Source organism: Rhineura floridana, chromosome 4, assembly GCF_030035675.1.
Source record: "Rhineura floridana isolate rRhiFlo1 chromosome 4, rRhiFlo1.hap2, whole genome shotgun sequence".
NCBI lineage: Eukaryota > Metazoa > Chordata > Lepidosauria > Squamata > Rhineuridae > Rhineura > Rhineura floridana.
The window spans coordinates 106406349-106423591 of NC_084483.1; the positions used below are offsets into that span (position 1 = coordinate 106406349).

Here is a 17243-nt window from a genome sequence, read left to right on the forward strand (position 1 = left end):
GGCACCATTGAGAGCAGTAGCTGCATCAATCCCAGCTGCTACCTGGTACTGCAGTTAAGGATCAGAGCCAGAAAATTTTATGTTAACAAAACAATCCAGAGTAATCCAGAGGTGTTCACCAGCCAGGAAAAGTCAGCAAGTCTTCCTACGTCAAGAGAATATTGAGAGTGAGATTTTCCAGTCAGGATGGAATCCAACCAATGAGTCAAGCTGAGTTAGGACATCAGTATCATCCAAAGGACAGAGTAGCCCTGGACTTTAGACCTAAATTCCGATACCTCTCTAGCCATAGACACACTTGGACAAGTCAGTCCCAGTTCCGCATCCACAAATAACCATTAACTTAACTCACTGGGTTAGGGAAAATGTGAATAAGATAAGGAATGAAAACAGACTTTCCACATTATACCTTCAATAGACATTATTCAAAAACTGATGTAATGTTTGTGGAATCAGCCAGATGTTAACACTGTTCTCCTTGTGGTAACCTAACGAGCATGTTAGTAATAATTTTTGTCACATGTAATATACCACAGATAGCCACGCATTTGTGTCACATAGTGACTTGCACTCTGGTTTAATGATACTAAATCAGAGTAGTTTAAGTTCTATAAAACTCTCTCACATGGATTCTTACTTAAGTAATCTAGCCTGGCACAATGAAGTTAGAAGTCCAACTACTACAAGGGGAAAAGATTGCTTGCTTCTATGCCAATTTTTAAAAACTGATACAAACAAACATTGCATTATTTTATCATGTTTTGCCTTCGTAAAGCTAACAGAGGCAACGTTCTAGCTTCAAAAGCATGAATAATGTATTATTAATGTACATGTGATGTGATAATTATCTTGAGTATATTTTTGAGACAAAAAAAATGGTATCAAGATTTACTCTACCAGAACAGGCATATGGTCATGTTTACAATGTTTTGAGAGTTTGTGTTGGTTTATGTCCAACAGATAAGATGTTTGCCAGACTGATTGATTATTAAAGCTGAGTACACCTACACAATAATTTACTGCTCTTCATTTCAGTGTTGCTGCTAGGTTTACTCCAGGAATAATATGAAAATATCAAATAGCTATTGCCTCTAGTTTTCAACATACTGTTACAAAAAGTAAAGAAGATGAACAAAATAAAAAGGTTTCCGATAAATTGCTACAAAAAGCAGCTGATGCCAGGAACAACTCTTCACTACACTCTTCTCTCGTGGAAGCAAAACAAACTCAGAGAAGAAATAATATCTTAATGGATCTGAATCAGGAGAGGCCATGCAAGCCTTTCACTGGTGCCTGGACTCAGTGGTGGGCTGGATGAGGGCCAATAAACTGAGTCTGAAACCTAGCAAGATGAAGGCACTGTGGTTCCCAAGTTCAGATAAATGGTCAGCTGCCTGCTCTGGATGGGGTCGTACTCCCTCTGAAAGAGCAGGTCCATAGTCTGGGGATGCTCCTGGATTCATCTTTGTCACTAGAAGCCCAAGTGACCTCAGTGGCTAGGAGTGCCTTTTACCAGCTTCAGCTGGTAAGACAGCTGTGGCCATTTCTGGACCGGGATAGCCTGACCACTGTTGTCCATGCACTGGTAACCTCCAGACTGGATTACTGTAATGCGCCCTATGTGGGGCAGACCTTGAGGGTGGTCTGGAAGCTGCAGCTGGTGCAAAATGCAGTGGCGTGAGTGATCACTGGGGCAGGGTATCGCCAACATGTCACCCCGCTGCTGAAAGAATTGCACTGGATACCTATTAGCTACCAGGCTAAGTTCAAGGTTTTGGCTTTGGTGTACAAAGCCCTATATAGCTTGGGACCAGCATATCTGAAAGTTCGGCTTACCCTTTATATATACCCAGTCGACCACTATGCTCTGCAGGTGAGGGCTTCCTGCAGATACCATCTTATCAAGAGGTCCGTTCCACATAACATAGGAAGTGGACCTTTAGTGTTGTGGCACCTACCCTTTGGAATTCTCACCCCTTAAATATTAGACAGGCACCATCTCTGTTATCTTTTCAGAACCTACTGAAGATCTTCCTCTTTCAACAAGCCTTTTAAGTAGAGACCTTATTCCAGTCTGTGTCTGTGTTGTAATTGCTTTTTAAGATGTTTAAAAGCTTTTTTTTAAAATGATGTTTTAAAGATGTTTTGTTTTAATATATTTTAAAGTCTGTTTTTATGTTGTTTTAGATTGTTTTTAGTGTTTTTGTTTGCCGCCCTGGGGTCCTACTGGGAGGAAGGGTGGGATATAAACAAAGTAAGTAAGTAGGTAAGTATTTGAGATGTCATCTGGAAAAATAACTTCCTGTTTCCAATTTATCCCAATCAGTTTACATCTCCTCATTGCTTTTGCTCTCCGCTTCTAGTTTCTACTATCAACTATTTTATTATTATTATTATTTATTTAATTTATTAGTCGCCCATCTGGCTGGTTGTCCAGCCACTCTGGGCGACGTACAAGATAAAACAATACATTAAAACATTAAAATTTAAAACCATAACAGTAAGAAACCTAACCCACCCCAAAAGCCTGCCTGAAGAGCCAGGTCTTCAAGGCCCGGCGGAAGCTTATCATAGAAGGGGCATGGCGGAGATCATGCAGATACTGCTTTATCTGCTTTACATGACACCATTTTATACACTGTACAGCAATGAACTGGGTTTTCCACCAGTGAAACCAACATTGAGCAACAATGATTCCTGGTTCTCTGATAAGTGAACCTGTAGGATATATCTGCTTTGAAACACCTACTTCTCACACACTCATTCTACATTTTTAGATACATTATTTAACCTTTTTAGACAAGTCTAAAAACCACAATTTGTGAAGAAGTTCTTATAATTACACACCAAGGTACCACTCTGGTCTTCTCTAATTTCATGTCCCACAACTCTTTATGCCAAAGACACAAGACAAGATTTTCCAAAGGTGTGAAGGCAGAAGTTTACCTTTTAAATCCCGATGTACTTATACATTTTGTTTCTTCACATTCCTGATTCCCAATTATGCATCTGTCTTTACTTTTCTTAAATAGGCCATTCACGCTACCTGTCAACAAATGGCAGCTTAAATATGGAACACTAAAGCTACAACCCTATCTTGATGTGGAGACTGAGGAGCTGTTGCTTATGTTGTATGCTAGTGGTAGAGAACCTTTGGCCCTCCAGATGTTGTTAAAACTCCAACTCCCATCATCCCTGACCGCTGTCCCTGCTGGCTGGGGCTGATGAGAGCTGGAGTTTAACAATATCTCAAGGGTCACAGGTTCCCCAGCCCTGCTCTCCACACATGTATGTGCAGAGTTCTGAGGCCAAATTCCCTAATAATGGAACATCACATTTGTTGGCACACAAAGGGATTGGCAATGTTACTGATGGAACTGTACCATGTGTAGAAATTGATAATTCCGTAGAAATGCCATAGTGCAGTGGTAGAACGTATGCTCTGTGTGCAAAATATCCCAGGTTGAATCCCTGGCAACTCCAGGTAGGGTTGAGAAAGACCCCTCCCTGAAACCATAGAAAACTAGTCAGTATAGATTAGACAATACTGAGCTAGATGGACCAACAGTCTGACTAGGTGAAAAGTAGCTTCTTAGACTAAGTCTTCAAAGTTTCTGTTCCCAGCTCTGTGGCATGTATGGACATGCTATGCTTAATATTCCCTTGCTTTCCAATATCCAGTACTTCCTCATCCTTGGGCTTCTTTGGCTGTTCTGTGTTCCGTTTTCTCAAATGTCAAAGGATGTAAATCTTCTCCTGGTTCCCCAAGCATCTCCAATTTCCTTTAACCTCCTGCATTCAAGCAGTCAGCTGTTGCAGGATACAAGTTGGATAGACGAATCTTAAGATATATTACTGCATCTACCTTTTGTTCTAAAAGTGCTGTAGTAGCAGCTTACCTTATCATCAGGCGTAACATGCCAGATAGAGACTGTCTTTTCTTCAGCTTCACTATTGATGGACAAGTAAGAAGGCTGGTAGATTTTTGTAGGCTCTAATATTAAAACCTTTGAACAGAAAAACACAAAGAATATTACTAAACAGTTGCTACGTTAGAAGTTTCTTCAAAATGCCTACATAAAGCTCTGGATGAAACGGATTATTTAGATCCATACCAATCGGGCTTCAGGACTGGTCACGGAACTGAAACAGCCTTGGTCGCTCTGGTAGATGATATGAGGAGGGCATTAGATAGGGGAGAATTCACCTTCCTTGTCCTCCTCGATCTCTCAGCGGCTTTTGATACTGTCGACCACAGTATCCTCTTATATCGCCTAGAGGGATTGGGAATAGGAGGCACCGTATTACGGTGGTTCCGTTCCTTTCTCTCTGATAGGTACCAACAGGTGGCATTGGGGGAGGAGGTTTCAGACCCTTGGCCTCTCAATTGTGGTGTGCCACAGGGTTCTATCCTCTCTCCCATGCTATTTAACATCTATATGAAGCCGCTGGGGGCGATCATCAGGAGATTTGGGCTGCAGTGTCACCAATATGCGGATGACACTCAGCTCTATCTCTCGTTTAAATCTTCGCCAGAGTTGGCTGTGGAAACCTTGTCCAAGTGCCTGGAGTCCGTGAGTGGATGGATGGGAAGAAATAGGCTGAAACTGAACCCCGACAAGACCGAGGTACTGCTCGTGGGGGACAAGACAAGGTTGGGAACTGTTGACCTGAAGTTCAATGGGGTGAGTTTACCCCTAAAGGACCAGGTCCGCAGCCTCGGGGTTGTACTTGATTCCAAGCTGTCCATGGAGGCTCAGATTTCAGCTGTGAGCCAGGCAGCTTGGTATCAACTACACCTTTTATCTAGGCTGCAACCCTACCTTCCTGTTCATCAGCTCCCACTGGTAGTGCATGCCCTGGTCACCTCTCGATTAGATTACTGTAATGCGCTCTACGTGGGGTTACCCTTGAAAACGGTCCGGAAACTACAACTTATACAAAATGCAGCGGCTCGACTACTCACAAACAGTCGTCGCCGGGACCACATCACGCCAGTGTTGTTCGATCTACACTGGCTTCCAGTTGTTTTCCGGGCCCAATTCAAGGTGTTGGTATTAACCTTTAAATTCCTATACGGTCTCAGCCCAGTTTATCTAAAGGAGCGCCTACAACGCCACCAATCATGCCGCCTAAACAAGACAGGCCACACAAGGCCTTCTCTCAGTCCCGCCAACCAAAGCAGCTAGATTGGCGGGTACTAGAGAGAGGGCCTTTTCAGTGGCGGCCCCCACCCTCTGGAACTCCCTCCCACAAGATCTTCGGCACATCTCTTCCCTGAATATGTTCCGCAAGGCCTTAAAGACCTGGCTCTTTCAACAGGCTTTTGGGATTTCTGGGGAGGCTTAATATTTTTTGTTTACATGCCTCCTATTATGTATTGTTTGTTTTATAATTTATACTATTACACTGTATTTTTTGTATTGTATTTTGCTATATTTATTGTATGTACGTCGCCTAGAGTGGCCACTGGCCAGATAGGCGACACATAAATTAAATTTATTATTATTTATTATTATTATTATTATGGAATTAATTGCTGACATTTCTTGACCTAGCTCTTTATAAATCTGGAGGCAAGGACAAACTGTACAAAAGACATATTTATAGCTTTACAATAACCAGTTTTGTATTTTGTTAGCTGAAGAACTTACTGAATGCCTTCTAGCTTTCACTTTTGTAGAATATTCTTTATCGTAGACTTTAGATGGTATTCAGTGCTAGTCCTCAGAACAGACTTACTGAAATCTATAGACATCACTAACTTCGTTTCATTAATTTTAGTAGGTCTACTTTGAGTAGGACTTAGTTGACTACAGCCATTTAGTTCTTTGGTTCTTGCATATAAAAATGTCAGATAATATTTCGATGAGGAAGTAGCACAGTTCACACTAACTGAGCAGAACAGAGGGAGCTGTGTCAGCTGCTCCAGAGGAGATACAAACAAGCCAGTTCTCAAAGAGCAAGCGAACAGGAGTTTGGCAGGGGAGGTCCCTAAAATAACTGTTTCCATGTATGGTGCACCACATACCAGTGGGACTCTCCTATTTACCCTGAAGGAAGACAGGACAAAGCACAGGCCATTCCAATACAAGCAGAAAGAAAGAAGCAAAAGGCAGTAGAGACCATGGATAGGAAGGACACTCCAGTGGTGGTGACCCACAAGGTGTGTGCAGTGTTTGTTTTCTTGCCTGAGAACAACATGGCATACATGTGCAACAGGTGCAAGCTGGTGGCGCTGTTGGAAGAAAAAGTGAGGGGTCTGGAATGGCAGGTGGCCACACTGAAGAGTATAAAAGAAGATGAAGAGTTCTTAGATAGAACGCTGGAACAACAGCAGCAAAGAAGTATAGGAGGTAAAAGAACAACAGCATGTTGTGGAGAGCAACAATGTAGTGGAGAAAACTCTGTGGAAAAGGATTACAGTTAGGAGCAGAAGAGCGAGAAGACACCCATCACCGGTGGAACTATGGAACTTCTTCCAAGCACTTGAGGATGAGACTAGTCTGTAGATGAAGAATTACAGTAAACCCCACGTGACAGCAAGCAACAGGCTGAAGGTCAGTCAAGCAGAGGCAATGATACCACACCCTACAAAAAGAAGAGAAGAGTAGTAGTGGTGGGAGACTCCCTACTGCATAGGATTGAACCCCAAGTATGCCGAGAAGATCCATGGACTTGTCAGGTATGCTGTCTCCCTGGAAGACAGGTTAGAGATGAGACGGAAGAGTTGCCATTGCTCATAAAGCCCACCGACAGATATCCCTTTCTTCTCATGCATGTGGGAATGAATGATACTGCTGAGCAGAGCTACAAAGAAATCACAAAGACTTTAAAGCTCTGGGAAAGAAACTCAAGAACTTTGGGGGCCAGATAGTTTTCTCATCCATCCTTCCAGTACTTAGAAGAGGAGTAGAAAAGGAAAGAAAAATACTCTGGGTGAATGAATGGCTATGAAGGTGGTGCCGACGTGAGACATTTTGATTCTGAGACCATGGGCTACGCTTTCTGGAAGATGGACTGCTGGCAAGTGATGGGTTGCACCTCACAAGGACTAGGAAGAATGTGTTTGGCCAGAGCATGGAAAAATTCATCAGGAGAACTTTAGACTGAATCCTAAGGGGGAAGGAGATGAAAACTTGGTTGTAATGACTAACATAGGCTTGTGCACAGTAACAGGAACTGACCAAACAGCTCTAATGGGGCCCAATAATAATCTTCATAAAAATGTAGAAAGGAAGCCAGGCTGTAAATCACATGGACTTTGATGTCTGTATACAGGCATACCCCACTTAACGTTGCTTCACTTAACGTCGCCTCGCTATAACGTGCATGCTCCATATGCCTGTATTTCTCCAGAAACACAGCTAGCAAACCACTTACAGGATTAGGGTTAGGGTTAGGGAGAGGTGCGGCAGCGCAGCAGCAGAGGCTTTAGCACGTGGGGGGGAAATAGACGCGATCGCGCCACCACAAATCAGCTGGGAGGCACGATCGTGATCAGCTGGGAGCCACGGCAGTGCAGCAGCAGGGGCTTTAGCGCATAGGGGTGGAAATAGACGCGATTGCGCCACTGCAAATCAGCTGGGAGGCGCGATCGTAATCAGCTGGGAGGCGTGATCGTGATCAGCTGAGAGGCGTGGCAGCGCAGCAGCAGATGCTTTAGCGTGGAGCTTTGAGGCTCCGCATGAAGGAGAGGGGGAAAAAGTTTTAAAAGGTAGTGCTTCACTTTAAGGACATTTTCGGTTTACGTACTCGCTCTCGTCCCATTGAGTAAGTTAATGCGAGGTATTACTGTACTAATGCCCAGAGTAGGGGAAATGAACAGGACGAACTTGAACTCTTAATACAGGACAGGAAATACAACTTGGTAAGTATAACTGAAACTTGGTAGGATAACTCCCATGACTGGAATACGGCAACTGAAAGATTTAGCTTGTTCAAAAAGAACAGAAGGAATAGAAAGGGAGGCAGAGTCACGCTATATGTTAAAAATATATATCCCTCCACAGAAATACAGAAGGATCATATTGGTAGCTCCACCAAGATTATCTGGATTAAAATAATTGATGCAAGGAAAAAAAGGAACATGGTAGTTGGAATCTACTACTGACCACCCAATCAAGATAAGGATTAAACTTTTGCAAATGTTGAGCCCCAGCTCTCCCAGGGGAATCAGGGTGGGGAGCCGGCCGAGTCCCAGTGTCCTCAGATAGGGCAGTGGGAGGAATCAGAGGTAGATGAGACTTTTGAGGACAATGAGGGAGGGGGAGTAGTTGACAGCCTGCCAGTTCCCACAGACAGTTCTCCCACCGAAGCAGACTTCGCTCCCCTTACAGACGCCTCAACAGAGCTGTTGAGGGATCACCAGGCGGGCGCGCCAGCTCCACCCCCCCAAGATTCCCAGTCTGGCACTTCAAACGCTTTCCCGCCTCCTGAGGCATCTATCGAGCCTGTACTGTCAGATGAGCCAGCGGAGGCTCGCCCCCCTTCGCCCCGCATGAGACATCGAGAGAAGGTGGGACTTTGCAGGAGTCAGAGATTGCGAGTGAAGACCTTCCCTACTTAAGGCAGCGCCCCCCTGACCCAGTTGCTGAGTTAACTTTCTTCACACGCTGCAGAATAAGCCTAGGTAGCTTAGTTAGGGAATGTAGTGAGTTAGCACAGCTAAGTCTATGAAACGCATTGCCTTTGATGTTACTGTAATAAAACAGGAATTAATTCCAGCTTCGCCTCTGTTTTGTGACTCTCACTCTGGGCAGGACAGCAAAGCAAATTGCCAATGTTTTGAGGAGGCATGATGTAGTAGTAATGGGGGACTTCAATTACCCTGATATCTGTTGGGAGACAAACTCTGCCAAACACGGCCCCTCCAAGAAATTCCTGATGTGTTGGAGATAACTTTCTCCTACAGAAAGTGGAAGAAGCAACTAGAGGATCAGCTAACCTTGACTTGATTCTAACCAAAAGAGATGACTTGATGGATGAAGTGGCAGTTATGGGAACTCTGGGGGAAAGTGATCACACTATACTAGAGTTCTTGATTGTAAAGGAAGCAAAAGCTGAGAATAGCCATACACATGCACTGGACTTCAGGAAAGCCAATTTCAATAAACTCAGAACAATGGTAAATAAGGTTCCATGGCAAGAGACCCTAATGAGAGGAGTCCAAGATGGGTGGGAGTTTCTAAAAAAGGAAATTCTAAAGGCACAATGGCAAACAATTCCATCAAGGAAAAAAGGGGGAAGACAGCAGAAGAAGCCAATGAGGCTTCACAGAAAGCTTAGAGATGAGCTGAAAACAAAAAAGGACACATACAGGCAGAGCTTGGAAAAGTTACTTTTTTGAACTACAACTCCCATCAGCCCAATTCAGTGGGCATGCTGGCTGGGGCTGATGGGAGTTGTAGTTCAAAAAAGTAACTTTTCCAAGCTCTGCATACAGGAAGTGGAAGGAAGGCCAGAGCACAAAGGAAGAGTACAGACAGGTAGCATGGAATTGCAGGGATGGCGTCAGGAAAGCTAAAGCTGAGAATGAGCTGAGGTTAGTGAGAGACGACAAAAGCAACAAAACATAATTTCAGGTACATCCATAGTAAAAGACAGACAAAAGAAATGGTAGTACAGCTACTCAATGAGGATAGCAAAATGATAACAGATGACAAAGAAAAGGCAGAAGTGCTCAGTTCCTACTTTGGTTCAGTCTTCTCCGAAAAGGCGGTCTATGACTCTCCTGGGAAACATGAAGTTGAAGGGGAAGGATTGCAGCTTGAGGTTGATCAGAGCTTGGAAAAGTTACTTTTTTGAACTACAACTCCCATCTGCCCAATCTAGAGACCATGCTTGTTGGGGCTGATGGGAGTTGTAGTTTAAAAAAGTAACTTTTCCAAGCTCTGAGGTTGATAGACAAATGGTCAAGGAATACCTAATCACTCTGAACGAGTTCAGATCTTCAAGGCCCAATGAACTGCATCCTAGAGTATCAAAGGAACTGGCTCAAGAACTACCAGAACCACTGTCTATTATCTTTACAAAATTGTGGAAGATGGGTGAAGCGCTGAATGAGTGGAGGAGGGCTAATGCTGTCCCTATCTTCAAAAAGGAGGAACTTGGGAGCTACAGAGCAGTCAGCCTGACATTGATCCTTGGGAAAATTTTGGAGCAGATTATAAAACGGTCTATCTGTAAGCACCTTGAAAACAAAACAGTGATTACCAGAAGACAACATGGAATTATCAAGAACAAATCCTGCCAGACTAATCTTATCTCATGCTTTGATCCGGTAACCTCCCTGGTAGACTGTGGGAATGCTGTGGACATAATATATCGTGACTTCAGCAAAGCTTGTGACAAAGTGCCTCATGATATTCAGATTAGCAAGCTAGCTCAATGTGGGCTGGATGAAACAACTATCAGGTGGATCCACAGTTGGCTCCAGAATCATACTCAAAGAGTGCTTATCAATGGTTCCTTCTCGAAGGAGGTAACGAGCGGGCTACTGCAGGGCTCGGTCCTGGGCCCAGTGTTCTTCAACATTTTTATTAATGACTTGGATGAGGAGGTGCAAGGAATGCTTATTAAATTTGCAGATGACACAAAATTGGGAGGGATAGCTAATACCTAGGAAGTCAGAAACAAAATTCAAAGGGATCTTGATAGGTTGGAGCATTGGGCTGAAAAACAACAGAATGAAATTTAACAGGGATAAGTGCAAAGTTCTACACCTAGAAAAAAGCAACCAAATGCACAGTTATAAGATGGGGAATACTTGGCTCAGCAATATTATATGAGAGAAGAATCTTGAGATTGTTGCTGGTCACAAGGTGAATATGAGCCGACAGTATGATGTGGCTGCAAAAAATGCAAATGCTATTTTAGAACACATTAACAGAAATATAGTTTCCAAATCATGTGAAGTATTGGTCCCCCTCTATTCAGCATTGGTTAGACCTCAACTTGAGAACTGTGTCCAATTCTGGACACCACACTTTAAGAAGAATGCAGAGAAACTGGAAGGGGTTCAGAGGAGGGCAACAAGGACAATCAGGGAGATGATCAGGGAGAGGAGAGACTGAAACAACTGGGCATGTTTGGCCTTGAGAAGAGAAGACTGAGGGAAGATATGATAGCACTCTTCAAGTACATGAAGAGTGTACACTCTTGCCACATAGAGGAGGGCCAGGATCTTTTCTCAATAGTCCCAGCATGCAGGACATGGAATAATGGGCTCAACTTACAGGAAGCCAGATTTCAACAGAACAACAGGAAAAACTTCCTACCTGTTAGAGTGGCACGACAATGGAACCAATTACCTAGGGAGGTGGTGGGCTCTCCAACACTGGAGACCTTCAAGAGGCAACTGGACAGCCACCTGTCGTGCATGCTTTAATTTGGATTCCTGCGTTGAGCAGGGGATTGGACTCAATGGCCTTATAGGCCCCTTCCATCTCTATGATTCTATGACCTGTCATGGTCTAGCACTTGCATTTCTTTTTGTGTATGCAAGAGCTTGAACCTCATTAAGAATCTACAAAAAGTTTGTGATTAGTCTGGATAGAAGTTTTATATGGTTGGTCTTGCCAACTAGTGTACTGCACTTTTTTTTTTCAGTATCAGAGCCATTCCATTTTTAACCTATTACATAGATATTTGCAGAAGTTCAATGCTGCCTACTTTCTGATCTTTCTGAAGATGCCTCCTTTCAAGTTGGTCAAATATAATTTGGAGAGGGGAGAGAGGGGGCAGGGGAGAAGAGGGTGGGAGATGGATATATTTTCACATTTGCATTCTGGAAAGAAAGAAAAAAATGGAGCTTCCAATTCCAAAACTGACAGGGACAGTGCCATTTCATAACAGGCATCTTAATCTAGTATGGGGATCTGTCTAAATTTAATCATGGGCAGAATGGCTAGGGTTGATTTGGTGATAAGCAAAAATGTTTGAAGCCTGGTGAACAAGAATGCTCTGGATCAGAAAAGAATCTCTGATGCTTGCATTTCCTTTGAAGATACACTGGTTAAAGCCATGGGGGTGGGGCAAAATCATGGGGAAGGCAGAGTAGTAAAAAGCATCCTAGAACAAAGCAAGTACTTCATAGAGTAGAAATGTGCAGACAGAAGCACATATAACAACAATGAATAGTTGTTAGCAATTTCTATGAAGTGACTAGAAGGCATGCAACTTTCAAGAAAGAAGAAGATAATTAGCAGGGCATCAGGGAAAGCAGGAATACTAGACATGGCAGAAAATGTAGCAATATTATGTCCTTTAGTTGTAAAGTTTAGGCCCTTAGATCTGAGAAACAGGAGATAAGCTACTCTTGTATTAATACTTATGGCCGGATCCTGTCTAGTTTATTCAGAAGAAAGCCCTGCTGATTTCAATGGGACTTAGTCCCAAGGGAAAGCTGGCTCATTTAGGGGTATGTTTTTCACTGGAAAATGGGAGAAAGGAGGGTTCAGAGCACTATTTTCACTTCTTCATCTTGTGAAACAGTGTAATCTTATTCATTTTACTCAGACATTAAGTCCCACTATGTTCATTTGGGCTTACTCTCATTTAAGTGTGCATTTTTCATTTGAAAATAAAGAGAAGAGTAGGTTTCTGAGCTGTGAGTGTAATCCTATGCACTTTACTCAAAAATAGAAGTCAGGGCAGCATGACTCACAAGTAGGGTGGCATGAGACTCTGTAGTAACTCACAGACAAGTTGTGAATCAATGCAGGCAGGTCACCCTAGTATATGTCATTATAGGATGCAGCAAGTAATTGGAACTGGCTTCTATCCCAAGCCACTATTTTGCAATTGGCTCTGGCCAGTGGATCTCAAGGCCCTGACAAAAAGAAAGTCTGTTCGACCTTGTGTATCAGGCACAGGTACCAGTGAAGCAGAGGGCAGGGCAAGCAGGATTTTCCCCCCAAACTTAAATAGGGTAACTGTGAGTCCCAGCCGATGCCTAACTCAGGGGTAGCTCTGAAGAGGGCTAAAGGAATACATGTATGGCCGTAGAGAAGCCTCTGTCAGGTTGGATCTCAGGCTCTGAAACCTTGGCAAGGAAAAATAGCTGAAAGAAAGCTGGAAATGAAAACTGGCAGGCATAGGAATTAATTTAACCTGTATTAATTTTAGCCAGATAAGGGAAGGATTAAGCACCCAATGGCTCCTTTTCTGCTAGCATGGCTCCACTTTGCAAAGAAATGCAACCTGGCTGCAAAGACACAAGGTGGGGGCAAAATATGTTTTCACTAGAAGAAAATCTGAAGATATTTACAAGTCACATGGCAATACTTTTTATGTGTACTGGACCTTATTTATTTGCTAGTATTAGACAGGCCTGACAATATTCAGATAGTCAGAGGCTAAAATTTTCAATCTTCCTTTCTCTGAACAGTTTCATGAAAATAACGTTATATGATCAATGCGTAATAGCTCAGTGCAGACTGAGTAGAGGTGAACTCTTATGACAGGGATAGCCAACATGGTGCTCTTTGGATGTGGTGGACCACAATTTCTATTACCCCTGATAATGGGGCTGATGGGAGTTGTAGTCCAACAACATCTGAAGAGTACCAGGTTGGTTACTCCTGTCTTATGATAACATATCAATAGGAGCGACTATTAAATTATAGAATTAACAGAACTATAGGAGTTTATCATCACACTATCTATGAGGTTATAGTGGGCCAGGCACTCTTTCTAAATTTAACCTACACCACATAGATCTGTTGTGATGATAAAATATCTGGAGGAGAGTACAGCTCCTTTGAGAAAAAAATAAATGTAGGCTTGGATCCCAAGATAAGTTAACATTAGGAAGTTCATGGAAGAAGAGTTTCTTGCCTATTTCTCCACGCTATAGCCACCTGACTCCCACCCAAACATCTTTGGAGTGTTGGAGGTCCTCCTGATCAATCTGGGATGGGGGGGAGGAAGGGATAGGAATTTGTCATTTCATAATCATCCTTAGATTTCTTTATTTTAGGATCCAAGCCTTATCTGGGACAATTCTCTCCTTCCACAGCAGCCACCTGCACTCTGTCCTACATGGTTCAAAAGGAGCTCCTGATCCTCAAAAAGATTATTTGGGGGGAGAGAGAGGCACAGATAGCTGCAGAGGAACGGAGGGGGCATGAAACCTTCCTTTCGTGAACTTCCTTAAGTTAACTTATCTTAGGATCCAAGCTATAATATTTATTTTTATTTTATTCATTCAAGTATTTGTATACCACTTTTCATCAAGAAAAAGACCATGAAGTGCTTTCCAACAAGATAATTAAATACAATCTACACAATAAAATGTAAACAACTGAAAGAGAAACAATAAAATACAAAAAGCAACCTATAATATCAAGACATCATAAAACTTACAGAATCAGGCAGCATTAAAAATGTAAAAATTCATAGATCAGAGTGGCTAACCAGATCTACTAAGCCTGGATGAATAAAAATGCGTTTAGGTGATGACATAAGCTAGGGGAAGGAAGTTCCATAAGCATGGAACCACCATAACTATTTAGATCACCCCTTTTGTTATTCAAAGTTTATTGCCTTCCAAATTAAAATGCTCCCCCACACCTCCAACATAAGCATATGGCAGGACAAACAGGAAATTAAAACTGTTAAAAATTAATTAGAAGAGTTCAAAATGTACTCACAGGAAATCTAACTACAGAGACATCTATCTTTGTGGCCTCAACCAGAAAGTCCATCCAAAAGTCTACAAGTTCATGTTTGGCTACTTGCTGTTCTGGATTCAGTTTCTTAAAGTGCTGATATATCAAAATAGTCTCCACAATGGACTTGAGGTACCTAGGGGCAACCAACAAAAAAGAGAAACAGGTCTGTAACATTTGTAATTAATTATAACCTCTATATGTTTTAAATCACACTTTTCTGCACTCAGGATCACATCACATCACTCAGTTGAACGGCTCTTAGCAGCTAATATTGGTCATGCAAGATGAGAAACATGGGTATGTCTGCACAGCACTTTCTCCAGCTCTCAAGTCAATGCTTCACTATTTTAGAAAAAGTTTGAACAAAAATGTGCAAACAAATGTAGGCACAAAGTGGAACAAGAAATTCATATAGACTCTTTCTTGGTTCATGTGAACAGTACACACCATGCTAGCCTGCTAGGATTTCCCTTCTGCTCTACAGATGGACAGGAAACTTTTAAAAATGTTTTTCTATTTTAGAAATTTACAAATATTACAGGAGTACTCGGAGTGTTCCCCATGACTTATGAGAGCCATACTTATTGCATATAGACACTGCTATACAAACCCAAGACCAATCATAGTTCCTTCAGTATGTGCACACAACAAAGTAGAAGAAAAACAATATTTTCAAATTCAGGATATACCACAGCTAAAGGAGTCTACTGTTATTTCCATAACATGTGAAGCAACTACTAATTTGGGATAAATATCTCTTGCTAATCCACATGCAACAGAGTGAGTACTTCTATACTATAGTTTAGTGGTGCATCTGTACTTTAGAGCTTAATGGTACAAGGTTTACATCTTCAAATCCTGGCATCTCCTGTTGAAAGGATTTCAGGTTGTGGGCCTGGGCATAAAACTTCTGCCCGAGACCTTGGAGAACCACTGTCAATCAGGTCATTTACTTCATTGGGTTAGATGGAACAATAGTCTGATTTGCACTAAAACAGCTCCTTATATTTACACACACACACACCAAGCTCCTTGTAGATATATGGAATGTGAGACAGTACTTTTTATAGACAAACTAGGTTTTAAAATTCTCAAATTTTCAAATATGTATCTTTGTAAAACTCAGATATGCAATGTACTTGCTTGCTCTTCATTTCTCATCATTAAAATGGTCCAGTGTCAAGCTAAATTATAGGTCCACTGGCAGAGTCATGCTGGTGAAAAGGTACAACAACATTCAGCATATATGCCCTGGGCTGACTGTGTCAGTGACAGTGACAATAAAGATTGCAAATTGTCCAAATTAAAACCTTCTGATGTCACAAACATAGCTGCCTAAGCTAGGAATAGAACCTGAACAAAGGTATGGTTTTGTTGCAGCATACACAAATCACAAAATCATACAATAATAAACATCCACTATCATGACCAAGAAATGGCTCAGACCTATTTTAGGTACATTTTGGTTGGGCTCCATCACACATCAGGATTCTATCTCACCCATGATGAGCAAGCATTGCTTTAACCTGCTGTGACGTTCTGCTCTTTACTGGATCTGCATTAATGGTTCAGTGCAGGTATTTTAAAACATTGAATGCATGTGTGGTTAACTGTGTAGTTTAACTGTACTGTCAAGAAATAGGCCTCTGCTAAACAGATTGTCAACAATGCAGTAGAAAAGGCAACAGATGTTCCAGCATGTATACACAATCTCTCCCTTCACCTGCTCTCATATAAAAGTACTGAATCATATTTTTTCCTAAGATCAGATAAATTATATTTTTTTCCACAAACTAGTATCTTATCTTAAAACTGACACTGCCAATTTTATCTTTAATACACTATGGCAATACATAAGAGCTAAAGGCTAGCAGGATCTCTTGGCCATAGATCCCTAAATGACACAGTATGCACTAGCTGTTACTTAGGTAATTATGGCCTCATTACAAACATTTCTAATGTACTAAAACATATATATTCCACCTTTCCATTTTAAAAGAGGTAACCTGGGGGTCATTACAAACATTTTTATTTATTAAAATATGTATATACGGCCTTTCCGTTATAGGAAGCTTATATCAAAAATTTTAAAAATCATCAAAGCAAAACTAGAGCACAGGAAAAATCATCAAAATGAAACAGAAGAGCCAGGAGAATAAATGTTTTTTCACTCCCATAGTTGGAAATCTGGAACCCAGTGGTGGAGAAAGTGGCTGAGGGCAAGCAAGCTTTTGATCAAAAAATGGTAGGTAGAAAAATGGCCAAATTCTCCCTCCCACACTGCTTACTTGCCATCCTGGGCTCCTTCCGGAAGAAAGGACAGGATATAAATTTAATAAATAAATAATAAATCACCCCCTCTTCCAAAGCTGCTTTACACAAACAATGAGGCCATAGGAATTTATAAAATTACACATTCATGTTTTACATCTAATTTGGCTCTTAGAAGAAGAGCTGCACTAACTGGCATGATCTACCCCATTTAACTAGAGCAGGGGTTGCCAACCCATCACCCACTGGCACCATGGCATCTGCAAATGTCTTCAGAGGCACCCCCAATAAATAGCC

The 17243-nt window shown here is 42.0% G+C and overlaps 1 protein-coding gene across 4 annotated transcripts in view; it reads right to left on the reverse strand.

Annotated features, from left to right (window-relative positions):
* Positions 1-17243, reverse strand: part of MAP3K5 (mitogen-activated protein kinase kinase kinase 5) — a 200675-nt gene that overhangs the window by 65103 nt on the left and 118329 nt on the right. For all 4 annotated transcript variants that reach the window (XM_061623946.1, XM_061623944.1, XM_061623947.1 and 1 more), the window contains 2 exons: positions 14655-14808; positions 3900-4007 (listed from right to left, as the gene is read on the reverse strand). In XM_061623946.1, the coding sequence (XP_061479930.1) occupies positions 3900-4007; positions 14655-14808 (262 nt within the window). The remainder of the gene's footprint in view (positions 1-3899; positions 4008-14654; positions 14809-17243) is intronic.